This window comes from Mauremys mutica, chromosome 11 (assembly GCF_020497125.1).
Source record: "Mauremys mutica isolate MM-2020 ecotype Southern chromosome 11, ASM2049712v1, whole genome shotgun sequence".
NCBI lineage: Eukaryota > Metazoa > Chordata > Testudines > Geoemydidae > Mauremys > Mauremys mutica.
This window is the reverse complement of record NC_059082.1, coordinates 17,209,950-17,230,788: the sequence shown is the minus strand read 5'-3', so window position 1 is coordinate 17,230,788 and position 20,839 is coordinate 17,209,950. Positions and strand designations below refer to the sequence as shown.

Genomic DNA, 20,839 nt, shown 5'->3' with positions numbered 1-20,839 from the left:
GTTGTTTGCTACAGCAAGCACACTAAACACCCTGTAAAGTTCTGATGGTCATTTTTTTTTTCAAGTCGTAAGTTAGTTCAGATGTATCCCTCTCAGGTCAAATTAAAATAATTTACTCAAAGTAATTATCACTAAAATTTGGTTTATGTTTCAGAGAGCCTTTAGCATTAAGATGCTTTGGATGATGTTAAACACATTCCCCATATAATAATGGAACTATTAATGTAATTGACAGGTTACCTATTAAGATTTAAACTTTCATAGTAAATGATTTGTTGTGTCTTTAATCTATTTTACAGTGGGCATGTGGTCACATTACAAAAACCACCACTGCCGTAGGCTTACTATGTCTTAGCATATATGTGCAGCTGAAATGGCTTTAATTGCGCCTAAAGCCGGTTGCGCTGCGTTTCAGAAAGAAAATATGTAATATGTGGACTCTGACAGAATTGTTAGATGTATACCTTAGAGAGAAGAGAATTTAATATATTATACAAAAAGAAATCAAGTCATTCTGATAAGAATAATAAGTATAAAATATATAAATATAAAAAATTGCATTGTTCAAGTTACATGTTATCATGTACTTAAAATCTGTCAGTGCATATTAATAAGGGGACAGAGCTAAAGTTATGAACACAAACCTGAACTTTATAATTTCGTGACTTTTTAGTGCTTAATTGTGCAGTCTTAACACTCTCTTAAATGTATGTTTTTTAAGAATGTTAGATTAAAATGAAGTTTAACTGGAGCTATTTGAAAATCAAGTTCATTTACTTTGTTTCTGAGCCACAGAGATTAGCTCAGCTTGGCACATGGAATGTTTACATAGGCTCCTTGAATGTGTTTGTCAGTATAGGGGAAACATTATTCAAAATATAATTGGACTGTTTTTATGTAGTTTATTAGTAATATTTAGCAAGCTAAATGTAATCTAATATGTTAAAACTTTGGAATTATATATTAATTTTGGCGTCACCCATTTGTGAAATCCAATAAACCTATATGGACTAACAAGTAATGTTGGCCTCAGATTTTATGCTCTTCAAAGTAAATTTGTATATTTCAGCAAAGAACATTCTGACTACATCAGCATGTCTTTTGATGTCTGCTTTCCATATTGTCTGCCATATATTCATTTTCTTCTTCGAGTGATTGCTCATATCCATTCCAGTTAGGTGTGTGCGCGCCGCATGCACATTCGTCGGAAGACTTTTACCCTAGCAACCCCAGTGGGTCGGCTGAGCGCCCCCTGGAGTGGCGCCATAACGGCACCGCATATATACCTCAGCCGACCCACCCGACCGTCAGTTCCTTCTTACCGCCCGTGTCGGTCGTTGGAACAGTGGAGTGCAGCTTGTCTGACCTCCGCTTCCCTAGCTTCCTCATAGTTTTTCTCTGTAAAAATTTGTACATAGTTAATATCTTAGCTTAGGTTTTCTTGTTTTCGATAGTTTAATCTGTTTAGTGTTAGATAGTTAGCGGGTTCGGGGGTTAGCCCCACCCGCACCCGGGACCGGAGCGTATGCCCGGCTCCCCGGGTTTCAAGCCGTGCTCGGCCTGCCGCAGGTCTATGCCTACAGGAGATCCTCATAGCTCCTGCTTAAAGTGCGTAGGAGAGTCGCACTTGTCCACTAAGTGCCCAATTTGCAAGGCTTTCAAGCCTCGCACAAAGAGGGAAAGAGACATTAGGCTTAAACAACTCCTAATGGAGGCAGCCTTAACCCCTCCGGCCGCGGCACTGCCCGCTGTGCCTCTGGACTCTCGCAGTGCTGCCACGGCGCCGGGCCACTCTGCTGTGCCACCGAAAGCACCATCGGCACCGAAACCGGCCCAAAGACGCTCTCTCTCGCCGAAGGCGAAGAAGGGAAAGGCCGCTGCCTCTACGGCACCGCCGGCTCCGAAGCACCAGAGTGCGCCCCGTCCGGACTGCCCGGCACCGAAACCTGCCGTGGCACCGGTTCCTACGCCTCAGACACTTCTGCTGGCACCGGCGACTCCGGCCCCTGAGAGGCCGTCGAGCCCGGCACCTGTGACCTCCCCGGCTCCAGCCGCGGTAGAGATGCCACTGCCGTCAACTCCGGAGACCTTCGAGGCGGCACGGGACCTCATCGCATTGACAGACCCGGCTGTGCCACCGCCCCCGGCGCCGCCGGTGCGGGCGCCCCGCTCCATGGGCAAGCTGTCAGTGTTTAAGCCGCCTGCTGGCACTGACTCTGACCGGCACCGATCCCGTTCCCGTTCTCGTCACCGTTCATGCTCTCGACGCCGATCTCGATCTGGGCGCCGATCGCAACGCCGCTCGCAGTCCCGGCACCGCTCCACTACGCGGTACCGGTCAGACTTGCGGCACTGGTCATTCTCCCGCTCTCCTACTCGTCATTCCCGGCACCGCTCAAACTCTCGGTACCGATATGGCCGTCGCTACTCGCGGAGTCGCTCCCGGCACTGATCATGGAGATCCCGGTCGACCTCCCGGCACCGTGCCGGTCGCAGGTCCCATTCTCGCTCCCGCTCTCGATATCGGGATGCCTCCCGGCACCAGTCACCACAGAGGCGGGAAATGCTTTCCGTGGGCACTTCAGCGCAGGGGTTATCTGCACCCCCCTGGCCCTCTCGACACGCCTCGGCCTCTTCACACGCCGACAGCTACTATGTCGACGACCATGACCCTCAGGTCCTTTCAGGAGCCTTACATCAGTCCCATTACGCGGACCAGGACCCTCATCAGTGGGGTTATTGGACCCCTTGGGCCTACCACCAAGCCCAAGGTGCTCCTCTACCTCCCACGCGTACCGTACCACACGAGTCACGCATCCCGGAGGCTACTGTAAGCCGCCCCCCGGTTGACACTGAGGCACCATTGGGCGCAGAGGAAGGTATTCAGCCTGTTCAGGAACCTCTGGAGCAGGAAGCTTTGCAGGTTCCAGACGCTGACCGGGACACCATCATGCCCGGAATTTCTTCTTCCTCCTCTTCCCCCGATGAGGCGGTGGCGGGGTCGTCATCGACAGGTCCCCTGCCAATTGACTTACGGGCGCACCAAGAGCTCCTTCGCAGGGTGGCACTGCGCATGGATCTCCAGGCTGAGGAGGTATCGGAAGTGAACGATCCGATAGTGACTATTTTGTCCGCGGACGCTCCAACCCGCATAGCTCTCCCCTTCATAAAGACTATCCAGGCGAACGCTGATACTTTATGGCAGACTCCGTCCTCTATTGCGCCCACAGCCCGAGGGGTGGAACGCAAGTACATGGTCCCTTCCAAGGGATATGAGCATTTGTATGTGCACCCTGTCCCCTCGTCGTTGGTGGTGCAGTCTGTCAACGACAAAGAGCGGCACGGCCAGCAAGGCCAGGCTCCTAAGTCGAAGGAAGCCAGGCGAATGGACTTGCTTGGTCGCAAGGTCTACTCTGCCGGTGCCCTGCAGATTCGAGTGGCTAATCAGCAGGCCTTGCTAAGCCATTACGGGCATGACACTTGGGCTGAGGTAGAGAAATACAAAGAGCTCCTGCCTCAGGATTCCCAACAGGAGTTCGCGGCCTTCGTAGAGGAAGGTAAAAAGGTAGCGCGCACCTCGTTACAGGCCTCCTTGGACGCAGCTGACTCGGCGGCACATACTGTAGCCTCAGGCGTTACCATGCGCCAGATCTCTTGGCTCCAGAGTTCAACGGTCCCTCCTGAAGTTCAGTACACCATTCAGGACCTTCCTTTTGATTCAAAGGCGCTCTTCTCGGAAAAGACGGACTCCAGACTTCAAAATCTGAAGGACAACAGGGTTATCATCCGTACTTTGGGGATGCATACCCCGGCTACCCAAAGGCGTCCGTTCCGCCCCCAGTTTAACCGCCCTTACTATATGCCTCGCTACAGGCAGGACTCTGGTCGGCGACAGGGTCGCGGAGGACGTAGGCGACAGCCTGGCAACCAACCGTCCCAAGGGCGAACCCCCTCTAAACCTCCGGGGCCTAAACCATCTTTTTGAAGATGCGCCCGGGGACGGCATACCAGATCTTTCTCCAAATTCCTCCCTGCCTTTTTCCAACCGCTTTTCCTATTTCCTCCCAGCGTGGGCCCGGCTGACCACCGATGCCTGGGTCCTACGCACTGTGGAACGTGGTTACCAACTCCAATTCGTTTCACCCCCACCTTCCCACCCTCCTTCCCGGTCCCTCTTCAGGGACCCCTCTCACGAGCAGCAACTCTTACAAGAGGTGCACTCGCTCCTAGCCATCGGAGCGGTCGGGGCAAGGGGTTTTATTCCCGTTATTTTTTGATCCCCAAGTCCAAAGGAGGCCTTCGACCCATCCTCGACCTGCGAAACCTCAACGCATACATGCTGAAGGTGAAGTTCCACATGGTATCCCTCGGGACCATTATCCCTTCTTTGGATCCGGGAGACTGGTATGCCGCCCTCGATATGAAGGACGCTTATTTTCATATCGCTATCTTCCCACCGCACAGACGCTTCCTCCACTTAATAATCGCTCACCTACACTTCCAGTTTGCGGTACTCCCCTTTGGCCTCTCCACGGCCCCAAGGGTGTTCACAAAGTGCATGGCCGTTGTTGCCGCCCACCTCCGTCGGCGCGGCATCTCCGTTTTTCCCTACCTGGACGACTGGCTCATCAGGGGGGACTCACAGGCCACGGTCCAGCAACATGTCGCAGAGATCAAGGACTTATTCACGCGCCTAGGCCTAGTTCTCAACATAGAGAAGTCCACCTTAGTTCCAACTCAGAGGTTGGATTTTATTGGCGCGACCCTGGACTCATCTCTAGCCAGAGCCTACCTTCCGCAGCTCCGGTTCCAGGCCCTTACGCAGCTAATCCGCGCCCTTCAGGCCTCTCGGATGACCTCGGCCCGTGCTTGTCTCCGCCTCCTCGGTCATATGGCAGCTTGCACGCACGTCACTCCGTTTGCCAGGCTCCGCCTCCGCCCGCTTCAGCGGTGGCTCCACTCCAGATACCGCCCACACAGGGACCCTCTGGATACCCTACTTACCATTCCAGCGGGTGTCCTTCAATCCCTGGATTGGTGGCTGACCCCTTCCCACGTATGTGCGGGGGTCCCATTCCAGGCTCCTCAACCTTTCCTGTCCCTGACAACGGACGCCTCATCCCTGGGATGGGGAGCCCATCTCGGCGACCTTCGTACTCAAGGTCTTTGGTCGCTGCAGGTCTCAGTCTTTACAGACAACACAACGGCCATGTACTATATCAACAAGCAAGGCGGGACCCGCTCTTCCCCCCTCTGCGACGAGGCGATGCTACTGTGGAAATTCTGCATAGCCCACTCAATACATCTAGTAGCGTCATTCCTTCCTGGCGTCAAGAACACCATCGCGGATCGCCTGAGCAGGTCCTTTCTCTGCCACGAGTGGTCGCTGAGAGCAGACATCGCTCATGCCATTTTCCAACAGTGGGGATTTCCCCATGTAGACCTGTTTGCGTCCCGATTGAACCGCAAATGCCAGGAGTTTTGCTCCTTTCAAGGCCTGGCACCAGGCTCTCTGTCGGACGTGTTTCTCCTTCCATGGACTCGTCACCTGTTCTACGCCTTTCCTCTGTTTCCCCTCATACAAAAGGTCCTGCTGAAGCTCCGACGGGACAAGGCACGTCTCATCTTAATTGCGCCAGCGTGGCCCAGGCAACACTGGTTCACCACGCTGCTCCGTCTGTCGGTAGCCAGCCCAATTCCTCTGCCGCTTCACCCAGATCTTATAACACAAGATCACGGCACTCTCCGTCACCCACACCTGCCGGCCCTCCACCTCACGGCGTGGCTCCTGAGTGGCTAGACCAGACGGAATTGCGCTGCTCTGCTCCCGTGCAGCACGTTTTATTGAGCAGCAGGAAGCCTTCCACTCGATCTACCTACATGGCCAAGTGGAAGCGCTTCGCTTGCTGGGCTCAAGCGCGCGATACTATTCCTTCGGAGCTCCCGCTTCCAGTGGTCCTTGACTATCTCTGGTCGCTGAAACAGCAAGGCCTTGCACTGTCCTCTATCAAGGTGCACTTAGCGGCCATCTCCGCTTTCCACCCCGGTGAGGGAGGGTATACGCTGTTCTCTCACCCGCTGACTACTCGTTTCAGGAAGGGCCTTGATAGTCTTTACCCCCAGGTGCGCCACCCGATTCCCACCTGGGACATCAATCTCGTCCTCAGCAGGCTCATGTCCCCACCATTTGAGCCGCTGGCCACCTGTTCCTTGCTGTACCTGTCATGGAAAATGGTTTTTCTAGTGGCTATCACATCAGCCAGATGGGTCTCTGAGCTCAAGGCGCTCATGGTGGACCCACCGTACACTGTTTTTCATAAGGACAAGGTGCAGCTACGTCCACATCCCGCATTTCTCCCGAAGGTAGTGTCCGCGTTCCACAATAACCAGGACATCTTCCTTCCAGTTTTCTTTCCAAAGCCTCACGCATCCCCGCGAGAGCAACAACTTCACTCCCTCGATGTTCGCAGGGCGTTGGCTTTCTATGTTGATCGGTCAAGACCGTTCCGCAAATCCCCGCAACTGTTTGTGGCGATTGCTGACCGGATGCGAGGTCTTCCTGTCTCGTCGCAGCGAATCTCCTCGTGGCTCACAGAGTGCATACGCACCTGCTATAACTTGGCTAATGTCCCCTTGGGCCATCTCACCGCCCACTCTACCAGGGCCCAGGCGTCCTCCGCTGCCTTTCTGGCGCAAGTACCAATACAAGAGATATGCCGAGCGGCGACCTGGTCGTCCGTCCATACTTTCGCCTCGCACTACGCCCTGGTCCAACAGTCGAGAGATGATGCAGCCTTTGGCTCTGCGGTCCTGCATATCGCCACGTCTCACTCTGACCCCACCGCCTAGGTAAGGCTTGGGAATCACCTAACTGGAATGGATATGAGCAATGACTCGAAAAAGAAAAAACGGTTACTTACCTTTGTAACTGTTGTTCTTTGAGATGTGTTGCTCATATCCATTCCACACCCACCCTCCTTCCCCACTGTCGGAGTAGCCGGCAAGAAGGAACTGAGGGTCGGATGGGTCGGCTGAGGTATATATGCGGTGCCGTTATGGCGCCACTCCAGGGGGCGCTCAGCCGACCCACTGGGGTTGCTAGGGTAAAAGTCTTCCGACGAACGTGCACGCGGTGCGCACACACCTAACTGGAATGGATATGAGCAACACATCTCAAAGAACAACAGTTACAAAGGTAAGTAACCGTTTTTTATCACTTAAAAGTGTTTTAACCTAGAGTTTTAAGAAATATTCATATTTCTATATATTTTTTCTAAAAAACATTTGCTTCCCTAGTTCTTATTCTAATCCTGAAAAGTATTTATATAGAATTAAACACAAAAAGCACTGTGCTAAAAGAACATTCATGTTGCAAAGTCAAGCACTCAGAAGTTAGGAAATGGCAAAAGCAAGATTTCCTGTGCAATCTTAATTCAGCCCCTTGTGTTTATGCATTATGATATAGTCTTCAATTACATACTATTTTTCAACAGCACCTCTGCCTTACTGAGTGCACAGAATAGCCCTGGTTCAGGGGATGAATCAGGGCTTTGTAGTAGAGGAGGCTATTGGCCATAGGACCTTGCCTCCTTTGTTGTAGAAGATGGAAGGTGTATAGTGAATGAAGCAGGGGATTGCAGGAAGAGGAAGGATGTCTCATGATTAAGACATATTAAATAGCACCCTGGACAAATGGATTCTGTTCTGGCCTCTGCAACAGAGTTCCTATGTGATGCTAGTCAAGTCACTTACATCAAACTTTTCTAAAGTGATCACTAATTGTGTTCTTCATTTTCTGGATGCCCAACTTAATACAATGAGGTCTGATTTGCCAAAATGTTGAGCACTCAGAGCTGCAGCTGAAGTCAATGGGAGCTGTACTTCTTTCTATTTATCAAGTGCTATGTGATCCCACGTACTTGGAGAAATCAGATCCTAGGTGTTTCAAATTGGGCACCCAGAATTGGTGGATACTTAATCTTAATCTCTCTCTGCCTCAGTCCCCTCCCCTCAGCATTCAAATCAGACAGCTTCCTTCCTCAGTGGTGCCCAGGTGCCAGCGAGGGGGGGGGGTGTCATTGAGAGCACAAGAGAGAGGGACTCTGTCATTTCCAGTGCCCAGTCCCACCCGAGACCATCTGGTAGAACCCATTACGGGGAAAGTCCAACTTCACCCTTGTAACCCAGGGCTGGATGAAGTATGCTTATTTGGTCTGTGTCTGACGCACAGTCTGTTCAGCACTAAGAGGTGTGAGAAGTTTGAGCGTGGTCAGTGAGGACCGACTCTGGAGATTTTAACTGCTAAAATCAAAATCTCTACTGAGCATGTGCGAATTGCAGTTTTTCAAAGGCATATAACTTGACCAAATTTAGCTGGATTTTTCATGGGGACTGCAGGAGGCACATTACACAAGTCCACCCTGTGACGAGTTGGACCCCCCTTTTGGGATGCCACCTGATGTACTAGGATTTCACTGAGCCTGCCTGCTCCACTAGCCTAGGCTCCTTCTCCCAGTTTTGCTGAATCAGGCTCTCTGGCAGCGCACACACACAGGTAGGGACACACCAGCTGTAGAATCACAGAGTCTGAAAATAGCTCACTATGGACATTGCCCAGCACTCAAGTGCCGCTCCCCTCTGGAAAGTACACCCCAAATAATAATGTCTTGCACTGTAAAGAAATATATACAATGTAAGCTCATAAATTCACCCCCTCCCTCAATGTGGAGGAAGATATCCACAACTTCTTGCCATCCCCACAAAAATTAAAAAATTGCACAAACTGTGTTTTATAATAAACAAAAACAAGTTTATTAACTACAAAAGGCAGATTTTAAGTGATTATAGGGAATAGCAAATAGAACAAAGCAGATTACTAAGCAGATAAAACAAAACATGTATACTAAGTTTAAGATCTTGGAGACTGGGTTTAAGAAGTAATTTCTCACCCTAAATGTTGCTTTTGGGCAGGATGCAGAAATTCTTGAAGGTTAGCTACCCTGCTGGCAGCTTAAATCCTCAGACACCATTTTCACAGAACAGATCCCTTTTCCAGCCTGAGCTCAACTCTTCCCTCTACCCTTCACCTGTTTTTTTTATTTCTCAGATCTTTCCAGCTGTCATCCTTGGTGGGGATTCAGTGAGGAGTCTACCAAGATCAACTTACTGCCCAGCCTTAAATAGAATTTACATAAGGCAGAAACCCTTTGTTTCCCAGTCTTGACCTCTCCCTCCTTTTACTGGAAAAGCATTAGAAGTCCAAGATGGTGTTTAGTACCAGGTGACATGACCACCTGACTTTGTAGTGTCAAAGCAATGTCCCAGCTTCTCAGGAAGGAAAGTGATTGGTATCTTCAAAGTCTTATTGTTTCTTCCTAATGGCCCATCAAGGCTGCTGTCCGGTGGGTGTTTCCGAAGTACACACACAATTGTAATGTTACATAGTCAATATTCCTAATTTTAGATACTGAAATTATACATGCATACAGATTGGATAATCACATTTGGTAAATCATAACATTTCCAATGATATGTCACATGACTCATATTAACAAAATATATCTTAGTTATGCCATATTCATATAATAACAATATTTCTATAAAGAATATGGAGTGTAACGTCACACACCCCGTGCCAAAGTTGAAGTCCCTGCTAATGAGGCACCAGCTCTGTTCCAAGGAAGAGTCACCATAACTTTTTAACATGAGCAAAATGTATTCTTTTCTATCCTCTTTCTTGGAAATGAAAACCATTTTGTCTGAAATTTTCCCAAAAAAAAATTAGGCTGAGGCACACACCCAGCATGGAAAATTTCAGCCTTAGTGTTAAAATTTGTCAAATTACAAAACAACTGAATAAAGGGCTTTATGTAAATTGTCAGGGAACCTTAATAGTTGGCGATACTAGCTCCGCCTATAATATTCCATCTTAAAAACTCTCATTTTTAGCTGGAACCTACATAGCTCTTTAGAAAGCACATATACCTTTTTGGTTTTTGAACTGTCAATTTTTTTCTAAAAGAACTTAGATGTCTGTCTTTGTGCATTTCTGTGTCTTATTTCTCATTACTTCAATAAAAATCGAGCAACTGCATTTGCTTTCTGCATTTAGTGCACCATCACAGTATCAAAATCCTTAAGGGGGGGAATATATTATGGCTGAGCTACTGTCTTGGTTGATAATTCTCTCCTCCCTGGCCAGAAGGGCATATGTTCAAGTCCCACCTCAAATGTAGTTCAGTCTTGGGTGTCTTTTGTATGACTTAAAGCCGTGGTTCCTAAATATTTTAGTGAGGCAACCCACCAACTGCATGTTGTTTGTTTTTGCAACCCACTTAGAATTTTTTTTATGTGACCCACTAGTAAGTTATGGCCCACCATTAGGGAGACACTGACTTAAGGTTTCTTTAGAGTGAGAGATTGAACTCAAGTTTCTGGTCACCAGTCTCTATGGATGTTGAGATAGAAATCAGTTTTCTTGAAAGACTTTAGGGCAAAGATTTCTAAAGCTGTGGTCTGTGGTGATTTTAAGAGACCTGGCTTGGATACATGATAAGGGCTCTACATTTTTCCTGCTGAGAGAAATAGAACTGATGGGGAAAGGAAATGAAGAATAAAAAGCTAATGTGGTTAACTTTTTTATTCAGAAAGACCAAAGCAGTTATGCTGAAAACAGCTATGAACACAAATAATTTTCTAATATTGCTTTTCTATGTTAGCAATTGCTGAAGTTGCTGCAGGGATCATATGATCATGATTGATTAGGGAGGTGGTCCAGACAATCACAAATAGGAGTAAAGGTGTCCACATTGGAAAAAGGTTGATAAAATCTCTACTAGGAGATAGCCTTTGTGTCGTGACTAGCGAACACTCCCACCCTCGCCTTAATAAAACAGATTCTAGTGCAGTGGTTCTCAAACTTTTGTACTGGTGACCCCTTTCACATAGCAAGCCTCTGAGTGTGACCTCCCCCTCCCCCCAGTAGACATAAAAACACTTTTTAAAAAATATAACTTTATTATAAATGCTGGATGCAAAGCAGGATTGGTGTGGAGGCTGACAGCTCGCAACCCCCCATCTAATAACCTTGTGACCCCCTGAGGGGTCCCGACCCCCAGTTTGAGAACCCCTGTTCTAATGTATAAGGAATAAATTCTCCCCTTAGATGTCCAAAGTGCAACCCTTATTGGATTCACTGGAGTCCATGGTGAATCTGAGGACATAACAGGTGTTCAAGGCTGTATGTGAACTATTATTTTGCAGTAATAGCTACTTCACTTGCCTAAAGTCACTTCGCTTAGCATTATTTAACTCTCTGCTTTGTAAAATAACTTTGGATACCTGGAATATGAAAGGCAGATTCTTAAACCAAATTCTACTCTCTTACCAAAAGCATTCTTCTCCCTGAAAAAAGGTCTCTTAAATGACAGTGGAGTTCCTCCCCTATGATCGTCACCTTGGAAGTTAAATGAAATAGGTAAAATGTTTGTAAATTAAGTGCACTGAGGTGGACTTTGTTAACACAGTTGCTGCTTTGTGTATGGAAAATACAGAAATAGGTGTCTTGCACCGTAGTCCACAAGAAGTGGGGATTTGGAGGAAATCCTGTTCTCCAAAAAGAGAGGAGGGAAGTAGTTGGGCAGAGTAAAGGAAACCATCTTCTTCTCTTCTGCCTTGTAGGCCTGGATCTACTGCTTTCTATGAATCACAAATTTTCAGAATGCCACAGATATCATCAGCAGTCATCTTATTATTTATTATGTATTATTTGTATAGCCACAGTGTCATGACCAGTACCCTGCCCCAAAGAGCTTGCAATCTAAGTATGAGATGAAAGGCAACAGATGGAGACAGGGGAGTACAAGGCAACAGTGAAACAACGCTGGTTGGCATGATAGGCAGTGGTATTAGCACACCAGCAGCCTAGACATTGTTCATTTTATTGTAGACGTTATGGCAAAGGAGAGTTTTAAGAAGGGATTTAAAGGAGAATAATGAGGTAGATTTGTGGATGTTTATAGGGAAAGCCTCAAATATATTATTTCCAAATAGATGAATATTAGCTGATATTAGCAGTATTGGGCAAACTAATACTATGCATAAGTAAGTTTATTTACAGTGTGCTTTGAAAAGAGGTTAGGAACTTCCAAGAGTCAATTACAGTTTTTCAACCCAGATTTGCTTGAATTGTAAGTCTCCTGCTGACAGTTGTAATCATGGATGTTTCTAATAATAGCTCTTTACAAAATGTTTCTTTGCAAATAAATCACTTATATTTTAGAAAATAATACCGACTTTGGTCTTTTTTGTACTGTATTAAAGAGTTATAAAAGCCTTTATTTTTAAACACCCTTCAAAATGAGGTATAAATACTAGTTTTAAGATTTTGTTCATTTACAGAAAATCTTATGTCTTCGTTTACATGAACCAAGTATTAGTACTCAGTCTTTCTTCACTGACCAAAGTGGTATGCCTGGAGCATTTCAATCCCAAGGCTTTGTGTGTCATAAAGCCTTAATCTTTCTAAACAAACAGCATAGATAAGAAGTGATACATTTGAGTGGAGACAGTATCTCATTGGGAAGCTTATTCCATTAGCTCTTTGTTTTACTCAGTTCACTTAAAGTGTTGGTCCAAAACATGACAGGTCTCCATTCCAAAGCAGTCAAGGATCCTTAAGTGGTGATATCATCCCTGAGAGTAGATAAAGATCCTCTGAACTGATGTGCTGAGACTAATAACAATGTGATAGAGGTTAAAATTTAAACAGCCCTTATTTTGTTTTGTTTGGTTTTCACACAGCAAAGTAAATGATTTCCTTATCTGACTGAAATAGTTTTCTAATAGTGTTGTGCTTTGCTGCATTTTCTTGCATCTAGAAGGAACATACTAATTCTTTTCACCTCAAGAGAGATTAATTACTTGTATCCTGTAATATATCTATCATGTGTCCATATCTTGACAATTGAGTTCTGTTGAAAAGGTGTACTTTACCTTTAAAGGTCACAATTGTTTTGTGTAAAGTGTGATGGGTGACAGCTAAATACAGAACCAAAAAGCCACTTTGAAAATTTCAACCGTAATATCTTGGCACTTCTATTTACTTTTGTTGTTAACCACATCATTATTTATTTTTCATACTTTGGCCAGAACATAAGTGATGCAACTACACACATCGTTGATTTGTTGCTCGAAGCTACTAATACAAATACTGTAGTTATAATAGAAATAGATTAGATTAACCAAGGTCTTTCCTATTCCTGTCAGTGCAGGTTTGCTCCCTGTTGCACATTTGCTAGTGATTTGTTCAGACTAGTTTTAAATGTACAAGTGATTGGGTTTCCAGCATTTTCCTTAACCCTATTCCATGGTCGGTATAGTAGGGCAGTTATGTTAATCCAGTGTTTCTTTTGAACTCACAGGTTGGTAACCACTATAAAGATACTATCTCTAATGATCATTAAAATTCACTTTCTCAGAACAATGTGAACAGTTTGCCAAACCAATCTGAACAGAGCCTGTGTAAAAAATGAGGTTGTAGTTACACTTTTATGTGGATTGTATTCTTAATATGTAACTGCTTTAAAATCAAAATGATCCAATCCCAAAAGAAAACATTAGTTTGTATCCTCTTTAAACATTCTCCCTTCCCTATTTTCTGTACCGTTCTCTTTGGAGCATGGTTAGCCTTCTGAGTTCAGTTGGTTGAAAAATCTATTTTATTTTCCACTAAGCATTTTTTAAGAAAACAGGATTTTTTGTTTGCATCAAAAACTTTTGCTGTCTTGATTCTATTTTGGTTGAAAAGCTGAAAACCAAAAAAAAAATCCATTTTAAAAACAGCCAAAAATGTGTAGGACTTTCAGCTAGCAGTTCTGGAGAAGATTGATTTCAGTAGGACAAGAGTAAGGCCACTGTTAAGCATTTTTGAAATCTCACCCTTTATGCCAGATATTAAAAAGCCTGGCTGTATTTGTTATGGATGATGTCACAGTTGCTAGGCCAACATGCACCAAGTCCCCTTTCTGGACTCCCTGTATACATCCCCTCAGGTGTGATGCCTCTTACCCTTAACTAACCTGGGGTAGAATTCCACAGATCTACCACTCTTCTTGTCTCACTTGTACTCCCCCTTCTGTCTATCCATCTATCATCTCCTCTCTTATGCTTAAATTGTAAGTTATTTGAGGCAGGAACCATCTTTAAGTTTTGTGTTTGTAGAGCACGTAACACAAGGGGAAGGGGGGGCTTTGTCCATGACTGGGGTGCCTAAAGTGGCAATATTACAAATAAATAATAATAACTCTTAGACCATGTGCAGAAAAACCCTGTGCATCGTACTCTGCAGGACCGACTGAGTTTGTATATCTGAAGTTCTTTGAGCATCTGTGATCAGTGGTACATAGTGATCATACTGTCTTTTTAACACAGAAGCATTTTTTGTTTTTCAGTTGGAACAAAGCATTTGGAGAAGAAGGATTTTAAAACACCAGATTTTAACACACATGCCTATCTTACCGATAGGCTTCCTATCCCCTGATGTGAGGAGTACTTGTGGCACCTTATTCTTTTTGCGGATACAAACTAACATTGCTACCACTCTGAAATCTATCCCCTGTTGGTAACCTAGGCAGACCTAATTTCTTCAGACTCCCCCAGTAGGGTTTTCATGTATCTCAGTCTAGTTCCCCCAAACAATTCCTCTGATCTCTTGAGGGGATTTTTCTTCTTAAATGTGCCACAGTTCTTCTCATATCTTGTGTTTCCAAGAGTCTTAACAACTCTTAAGTATTTCCTGAGAAGTTACTTGTCTTGAGCCATCCGTTCCCATCCTGCTTGTTTTTCCCATAGCTCCTTAATTAAACTAAACCAGTATCTTAATAAAATAAATATCCCAATAACCAGTTCAACATCACATATAGTATTCACAAATTATTATGGAGCAGCTCTGCTATGGTCAGAGATGACATTTAAGATACAGTCCATTTCAAAAGGCATCAATATGTCTTATTTTGAATAAGTAGTTGGGTTATCCTTTACAAATATTTTTTCCTGATTTTTGCCAAAGTAAATTCTTAAATAGTTTTGTATGTGGTAAATATAACAGGTTTTCGAGTGGTAACTGTGTTAGTCTGTATCAGCAAAACCAACGAGGAGTAAATTTGTTAGTAAATATCATAGAATATCAGAATTGGAAGGGACCTCAGGAGGTCATCTAGTCCAACCCCCTGCTCAAAGCAGGACCAATCCCCAGACAGATTTTTGCCCCAGATCCCTAAATGGCCCCCTCAAGGACTGAACTCACAACCCTGGGTTTAGCAAGCCAATGCTCAAACCACTGAACTGTAATGCTTTTGCACTGTGGTCTACTCTTTTGTTTGCCTTCCCAGACCTGCTCCTTAGACTTCATCAATTTGGGAATGGTCCCCAATTTCAGCAACTAGTGGCCAGCCACCAGCTTAGCTGCACTAGTGCAAATCTCTAGTAAAAAGGCCAGTATAAGCCACAATTTATATTGACGTAGCTTACCCAGGTTTCAAGTAGGGGTCAGCTGTACCAAAGCAAAGGCAGCTTATAGTCGTTTTCCCTACCTTCAGCAGATGCTTGCATTAGTGCAGCTGCACCAGTAGGTGACCTCCAATGGTTGAAATCTCTACTGTAAACAAGACCTCAGAGTAGAAGACAGAGTGAGGGAAGTGACTGTTCTGTTGTAGTGTCCTCACATAACCTCCTATTTGGACACTTCCTGTCCGATCCCTGGGTACCACTCTTCAACACAGGGGCCAGATCCTACAAACGGTACCATGTATATCCTTGCTCCCCACTGTAGTTATTTTAACATCAGTGGGACTATGCACAGGAGAAAAGATATGGACAATAATAACAGTTTGCTGAATAGGGCTCTTTGCCATCAGAACTGGACTTTGAGCCCTTGCTTTCAGCTAGGAAATAAAATGAGGATGTGTTACATTAATATAATCCAGTGGGGTGAGAAAAACTGCTTAATCTAGATGTTGCCCAGTCTAATAGGGTTGAGAGTTTAGACTGGGTGCTTATATTTTCTTTTCTTTTGGTAACCACTCTGACTTTTTGCCTGTCACTAATATCACTTAAAATCTATCTTTGTAGTTAGGTGCTGGAGGGAACAAAAACAGTCTTACAATGCAAAGCCAATTACCGACTTAACTAAGGAGTAGCTGCTACGTATCCATAATGCAAATTGTTGTTAATATATTGAGTATTGTTTAGAATATCTGAAATAATAAGTTATCTTTATAGACTTTGCAGTGGTTTAAACATAATGATTAAATGTTTAAGGTATTTTCATTATGGCTATGTAACTACTATAATCCCTTTATTCCCATTTTATCTGGTAAATTGGAATTATTTATATATTCCCATCATTAAAATTTTGTGTACTAAAATATTATGCATTGAAAATGATACTTTCATAATCACCTTATTGGTACACATAAATTTCACCTGTAAATCTGCAAAGTCCTGCTGAAATCTATTAGGCATGCAAAACATCTGAAGCCCCTGTATCTTTATAGGTTTTGCACAGATTTACATCGAAATTGGCCACACTAAATAAATTAAAACTCACATCTGGGTTGGGAGTTGGCTATTCTAATTGCTTCATGCTGTAATTTAGCATGCAAAGCTATAAACCTCTCATACTGGGATTTTGATGGAAACACTGACAGGTTTTGACTGCATTGCCAGATGCCAATATAATACACATTCGCTCTGTGCCTTGTTAGTTTTTTTACTTGATTCTTTTTTATACTCTAATATACATCAGCAAAGAGGTAAGTTTAATCTGAAATAACAGATTTAGTAACTTGATTCCTCTGGTTCATATAGTGCTATGAAAAGAAGCAGCTCACTTCCCTGTACATCATTATTTATTTACCAGCTGAAGAACAGAATAAACTGACCATCCGTTGGCTCAGTTCTTGGCAATGATGAAGGTCCAGTGTGTTTTTTTCATTTCATGAGCAAAAAGAAGTGGTGTATGCAGGTCATAGGTCAGGTGCAGGATCCGTTTATGAAGAAGTTTTTCCTTCATAGCATCTGCTGTGCTATTTTTAAACTTCTGGATTTTCTATTACTTCCAGTTATTCTGAGGCAGGTTTTCCCCAAGTAGTAACATTTCCAGTTACAATGTACCCAGTTGGCCAAAAAATGAAGCCTTCTGAGCTGTAGAAGCAGCCTAATGCTGCAGATGCTGACTCCACGATGGGTTGGCTTTTCTAGAGATGCAATAGCTCAGGCCAAGGTGGTGATGTGAGAACAGACCAACTCTGGGCCTGGCCTCAAGTCTACCAGACTAATAAAAAAAAAAGAAAAAAGTATAAGTGTGTTGTGACAGTGAAGGCTCAAGAAAAGCATTGCTCTGCTCATACTTGGTTGCTGGTCTGTTGGGAGCGCACACTCATCCTACACATTCAAATTGAATATCCTACACTTGCTTAAAATTGAGAACTTCAAGTTTAAGAGGTTTGCTTCTGAAATCCTTAATTATTAAGGGTATGTGTATTATTAATGTTCCCTCTCATCTTCAGATATGTTTCCAATTTCAAAATTTCAATGAGCATTTGTCATAAAACCAGTAAAAATGGTTGCATTTATCTATATAACCTTTGCCATTTTTTTTACTATGTCAGGTTGTCATTGCTACAGCTATAACTAGTGAGTTATAAATAATGTCCATATGTGCTAGGGGTTTTGCTCCTCATATTTATAATTTGAAGGCAGCAGGCATGAACCAGCCATACTGTATCTGGCAGCCAAAACTAAATGTGTATTTACAACAGCTATTTTACATAAGTACAACTGTTATTCATTTGTCTCCTCTGTGGTTTTTCTGTTTTTAATCACTAAATGTTGGGCTAATTCCCTTCATCCTCTCCAACAGGACTCAATGTTTTAGGTTAAGACCTTGTGACTCACTGACTCAGTGTCAAGTTACATCAAGTATTTCATGTTGCAAAGTCAAACCACCACAGAATAACTTCACATAAAGGGAAAAAATTGGAATATTAGAGGAAAAGTCTTCATCCTTTTTCTAGCATGTATCACTGTGTTTAAAAGCCTGCCTTTCTTAATCTGTATCTAATATACATTGCTCATTCAAAAAATAAAAAGGGAAGTCAGTGTTTATTGAGGCCAGAAAATATGATCTCCCTACCCCAAACTGAATCTTCTCATATCCAAATTGTGTAAAGGTAGCTTAGCAAATGTCTTGTAAGAACAGTGAGAACTTTTTAAAGTCTCTTGTTGCCACATCCTTGTTGAAATCAGAATAATTTTTTTTCTAGTATTGCTTTGAGAGGGTAAGGTAATTTTTATTCGATTTTGATAAAATATACTGTACTTTATTATGGTAACTTTTCCTCTTTTATACCTGTAAACTTCTGTTTTCTGTGCTTATTAGGAATAGGAGGTTTGCAAGAGTTTGTACTGAAGTCAGCAACTTTATCAACGTCCCCAGCTTGCCCACCATTTACACCTCTCAACTTTGAAGCTACCCCTATTGTGCGAGTTGCTGTTGAACCAAAACATCCAAGTAAGAGTTTAGTTTTTCTCTCTTACAAGTGAAACTCATTTTTAAGAATAGCTTTATAAGTGAAGTTTTGACAGGGTGGTCTTTGAATATTAACTTTTTCCTTAAGCAGGAAGGGGAATATCATGTTTTTCAGTATAAAATATGGTGTTATTCATGGCCCCAGTCCTACAGGAGGCATTGATACCGGTACACGTTTCTGGAAACGGCTATAATAAATGATAAAAACAATCATATGCATATATTACATGTGCATACATACAGCCAGAAGCTTTCCTTGGAGGGATGACCTTCTCTCCAGCTCACAGATATTTCTGAACAGTAAATTTTGTCTTTACCAAATAGCAGTTTATTTACATTCCAAGAGAAAATATCCTTGTACAAGGGTTTTCGTCCCATTAACGTCTCATCTGCATAAGTATTTACAGGATTGCCCCATAATCAGGACACATTATTTTAAACAATTTTTTAAAATTGCATTGGAACTATGGGACATAGGACTCATCTTTTTAAAATATCACTTTTAGTCATACTTATGCTATACTAAAAAGGAATATAAACCAATTCCTCTAGTTTCTATGGAATCAGAAGAGAAAAAAATCTTTTCAGAAGGCTACTGTATGATGTATGTATGACTTTTTTATTTGTTAAAGTTACACTTTTTACTGGAAATCTAAATCAACCCCTTCAATAACAGAATAAATGTCACAGCTACTGGAAAAAAAATGTAATTACCAAGCTAAAGCTGAGTTTAAAGGACTTCAAACAAATACACCCCAAAATAAATGTAGGGACAAATGGGGGTGGGGGGAGAAAAACCTAAAGAATTAAACTCCAGCTAAAATCCATATGGTTCATGGGTTTCATCCTATGTTTACATATTGAAAATATAATGCACAGAACCAGACAAATGTACTTCACTTTTATAGCATCATGCACTCACCAAAATTAATGGTAATTGGAGAACTTTTTAACTTGTGAAGTATTTTTGTGAACTTGTGTTTTATTCATTTTATTAATGTGGAGTTGGACACATTTCTTACTGCTGTGAAGAAAAGTTTTGAAGAAAAGTGCTGTGACAAAGATTAAGAAAGACAGCCATTGGATCACAAAGGGATTAATTATGTTATTACATGGTAACAAAGAAGAACTATCTGCTTGAAAGACTTGTTTTTTCTCTGTCTCCCCTCAGTACCCTCATTTGTACTCATCATTGTGATTCAGACATACAGCCTCAGACACTCAGGAGTTGCACTAGTAAATACAGTTCCCTTCTGTATAACATTCTGAGATTAATGTTCTTCCCCTTTGGTCCCCAGATCATAGGCTGACAATGTTAAGTTTGATAGTTCCTCTCTTTAGGCATACCATACTTGGTACCTTTCTCAGACCTGAAGAAGAGCTTTGTGTGGCTTGAAAGCTTGTCTCTCTCACCAACAGAAGTTGGTCCAATAAAAGATATTACCTCACCCACTTGCCTCTCATATTTTTAAAACATTCCACACAAAAAAATAAGTCTAAACAAACAGAATCCTTCATCTGTGTCTATCTTAAAATAATGACTATTGCAGTAGGGAAAACAAGAAAATGTAAATGCTAAGCTAAATAACCTTAAAGTCTTATGCTTTACCTGTCATTGTCACTGCCTGACATATCTCCCATTACACCAGGGATCGGCAACCTTTGGCACGTGGCCCATCAGGAAAGCCGCTGGTGGGCAGGGCCGGTTTGTTTACCTGCAGCATCTGCAGGTTCGGCTGATCGCAGCTCCCACTGGCCATGGTTCACCATTCCAGGCCAATGGGGGCTGCAGGAAGCGGCACGGGCCGAGGGATGCGCTGGCCGCCCTTTCGTTCATGCTTTTTTAATATACTTTAAAACTGTTGTTAACTTTCAAATTAGACATTGCTGGTGTATTTTCAGCTCAAATGTGAAATCTGATTAGTAACAGAATTATTTAGCGATGACTCTGTGCTGATACTAGAACTCAGACAACATACCAGCAATCTAAAAAGAGAAGTATGCTATCAGATCCTCTGGGAGGACTACATCATCGAATATACCAAAGAGGATAACTATGTTTTTGTATATGTAGAACTTACATTTTGGGGGGAGGGGTAAAACTTAAGCCTGATCTTTGAAACGCCTGCATTATCATTAGACAGAGGGTATATTGCTTTTAAATTGAATAAAGAAATAGTTACTAACTGCATATCAAACAAAAATGCACGGATAAAGCTGAGTGGAGCTAGTGGGCCAGATTCACTCCTG

The 20,839-nt window shown here is 43.4% G+C and overlaps 1 protein-coding gene across 2 annotated transcripts in view; it reads left to right on the top strand.

Moving 5' to 3' along the window:
- The window catches only part of EFL1 (elongation factor like GTPase 1), a 155,041-nt gene that overhangs the window by 92,027 nt on the left and 42,175 nt on the right, over window positions 1-20,839 (top strand). For both annotated transcript variants that reach the window (XM_044980895.1, XM_044980896.1), the window contains exon 16: window positions 18,440-18,571. In XM_044980895.1, the coding sequence (XP_044836830.1) occupies window positions 18,440-18,571 (132 nt within the window). The remainder of the gene's footprint in view (window positions 1-18,439; window positions 18,572-20,839) is intronic.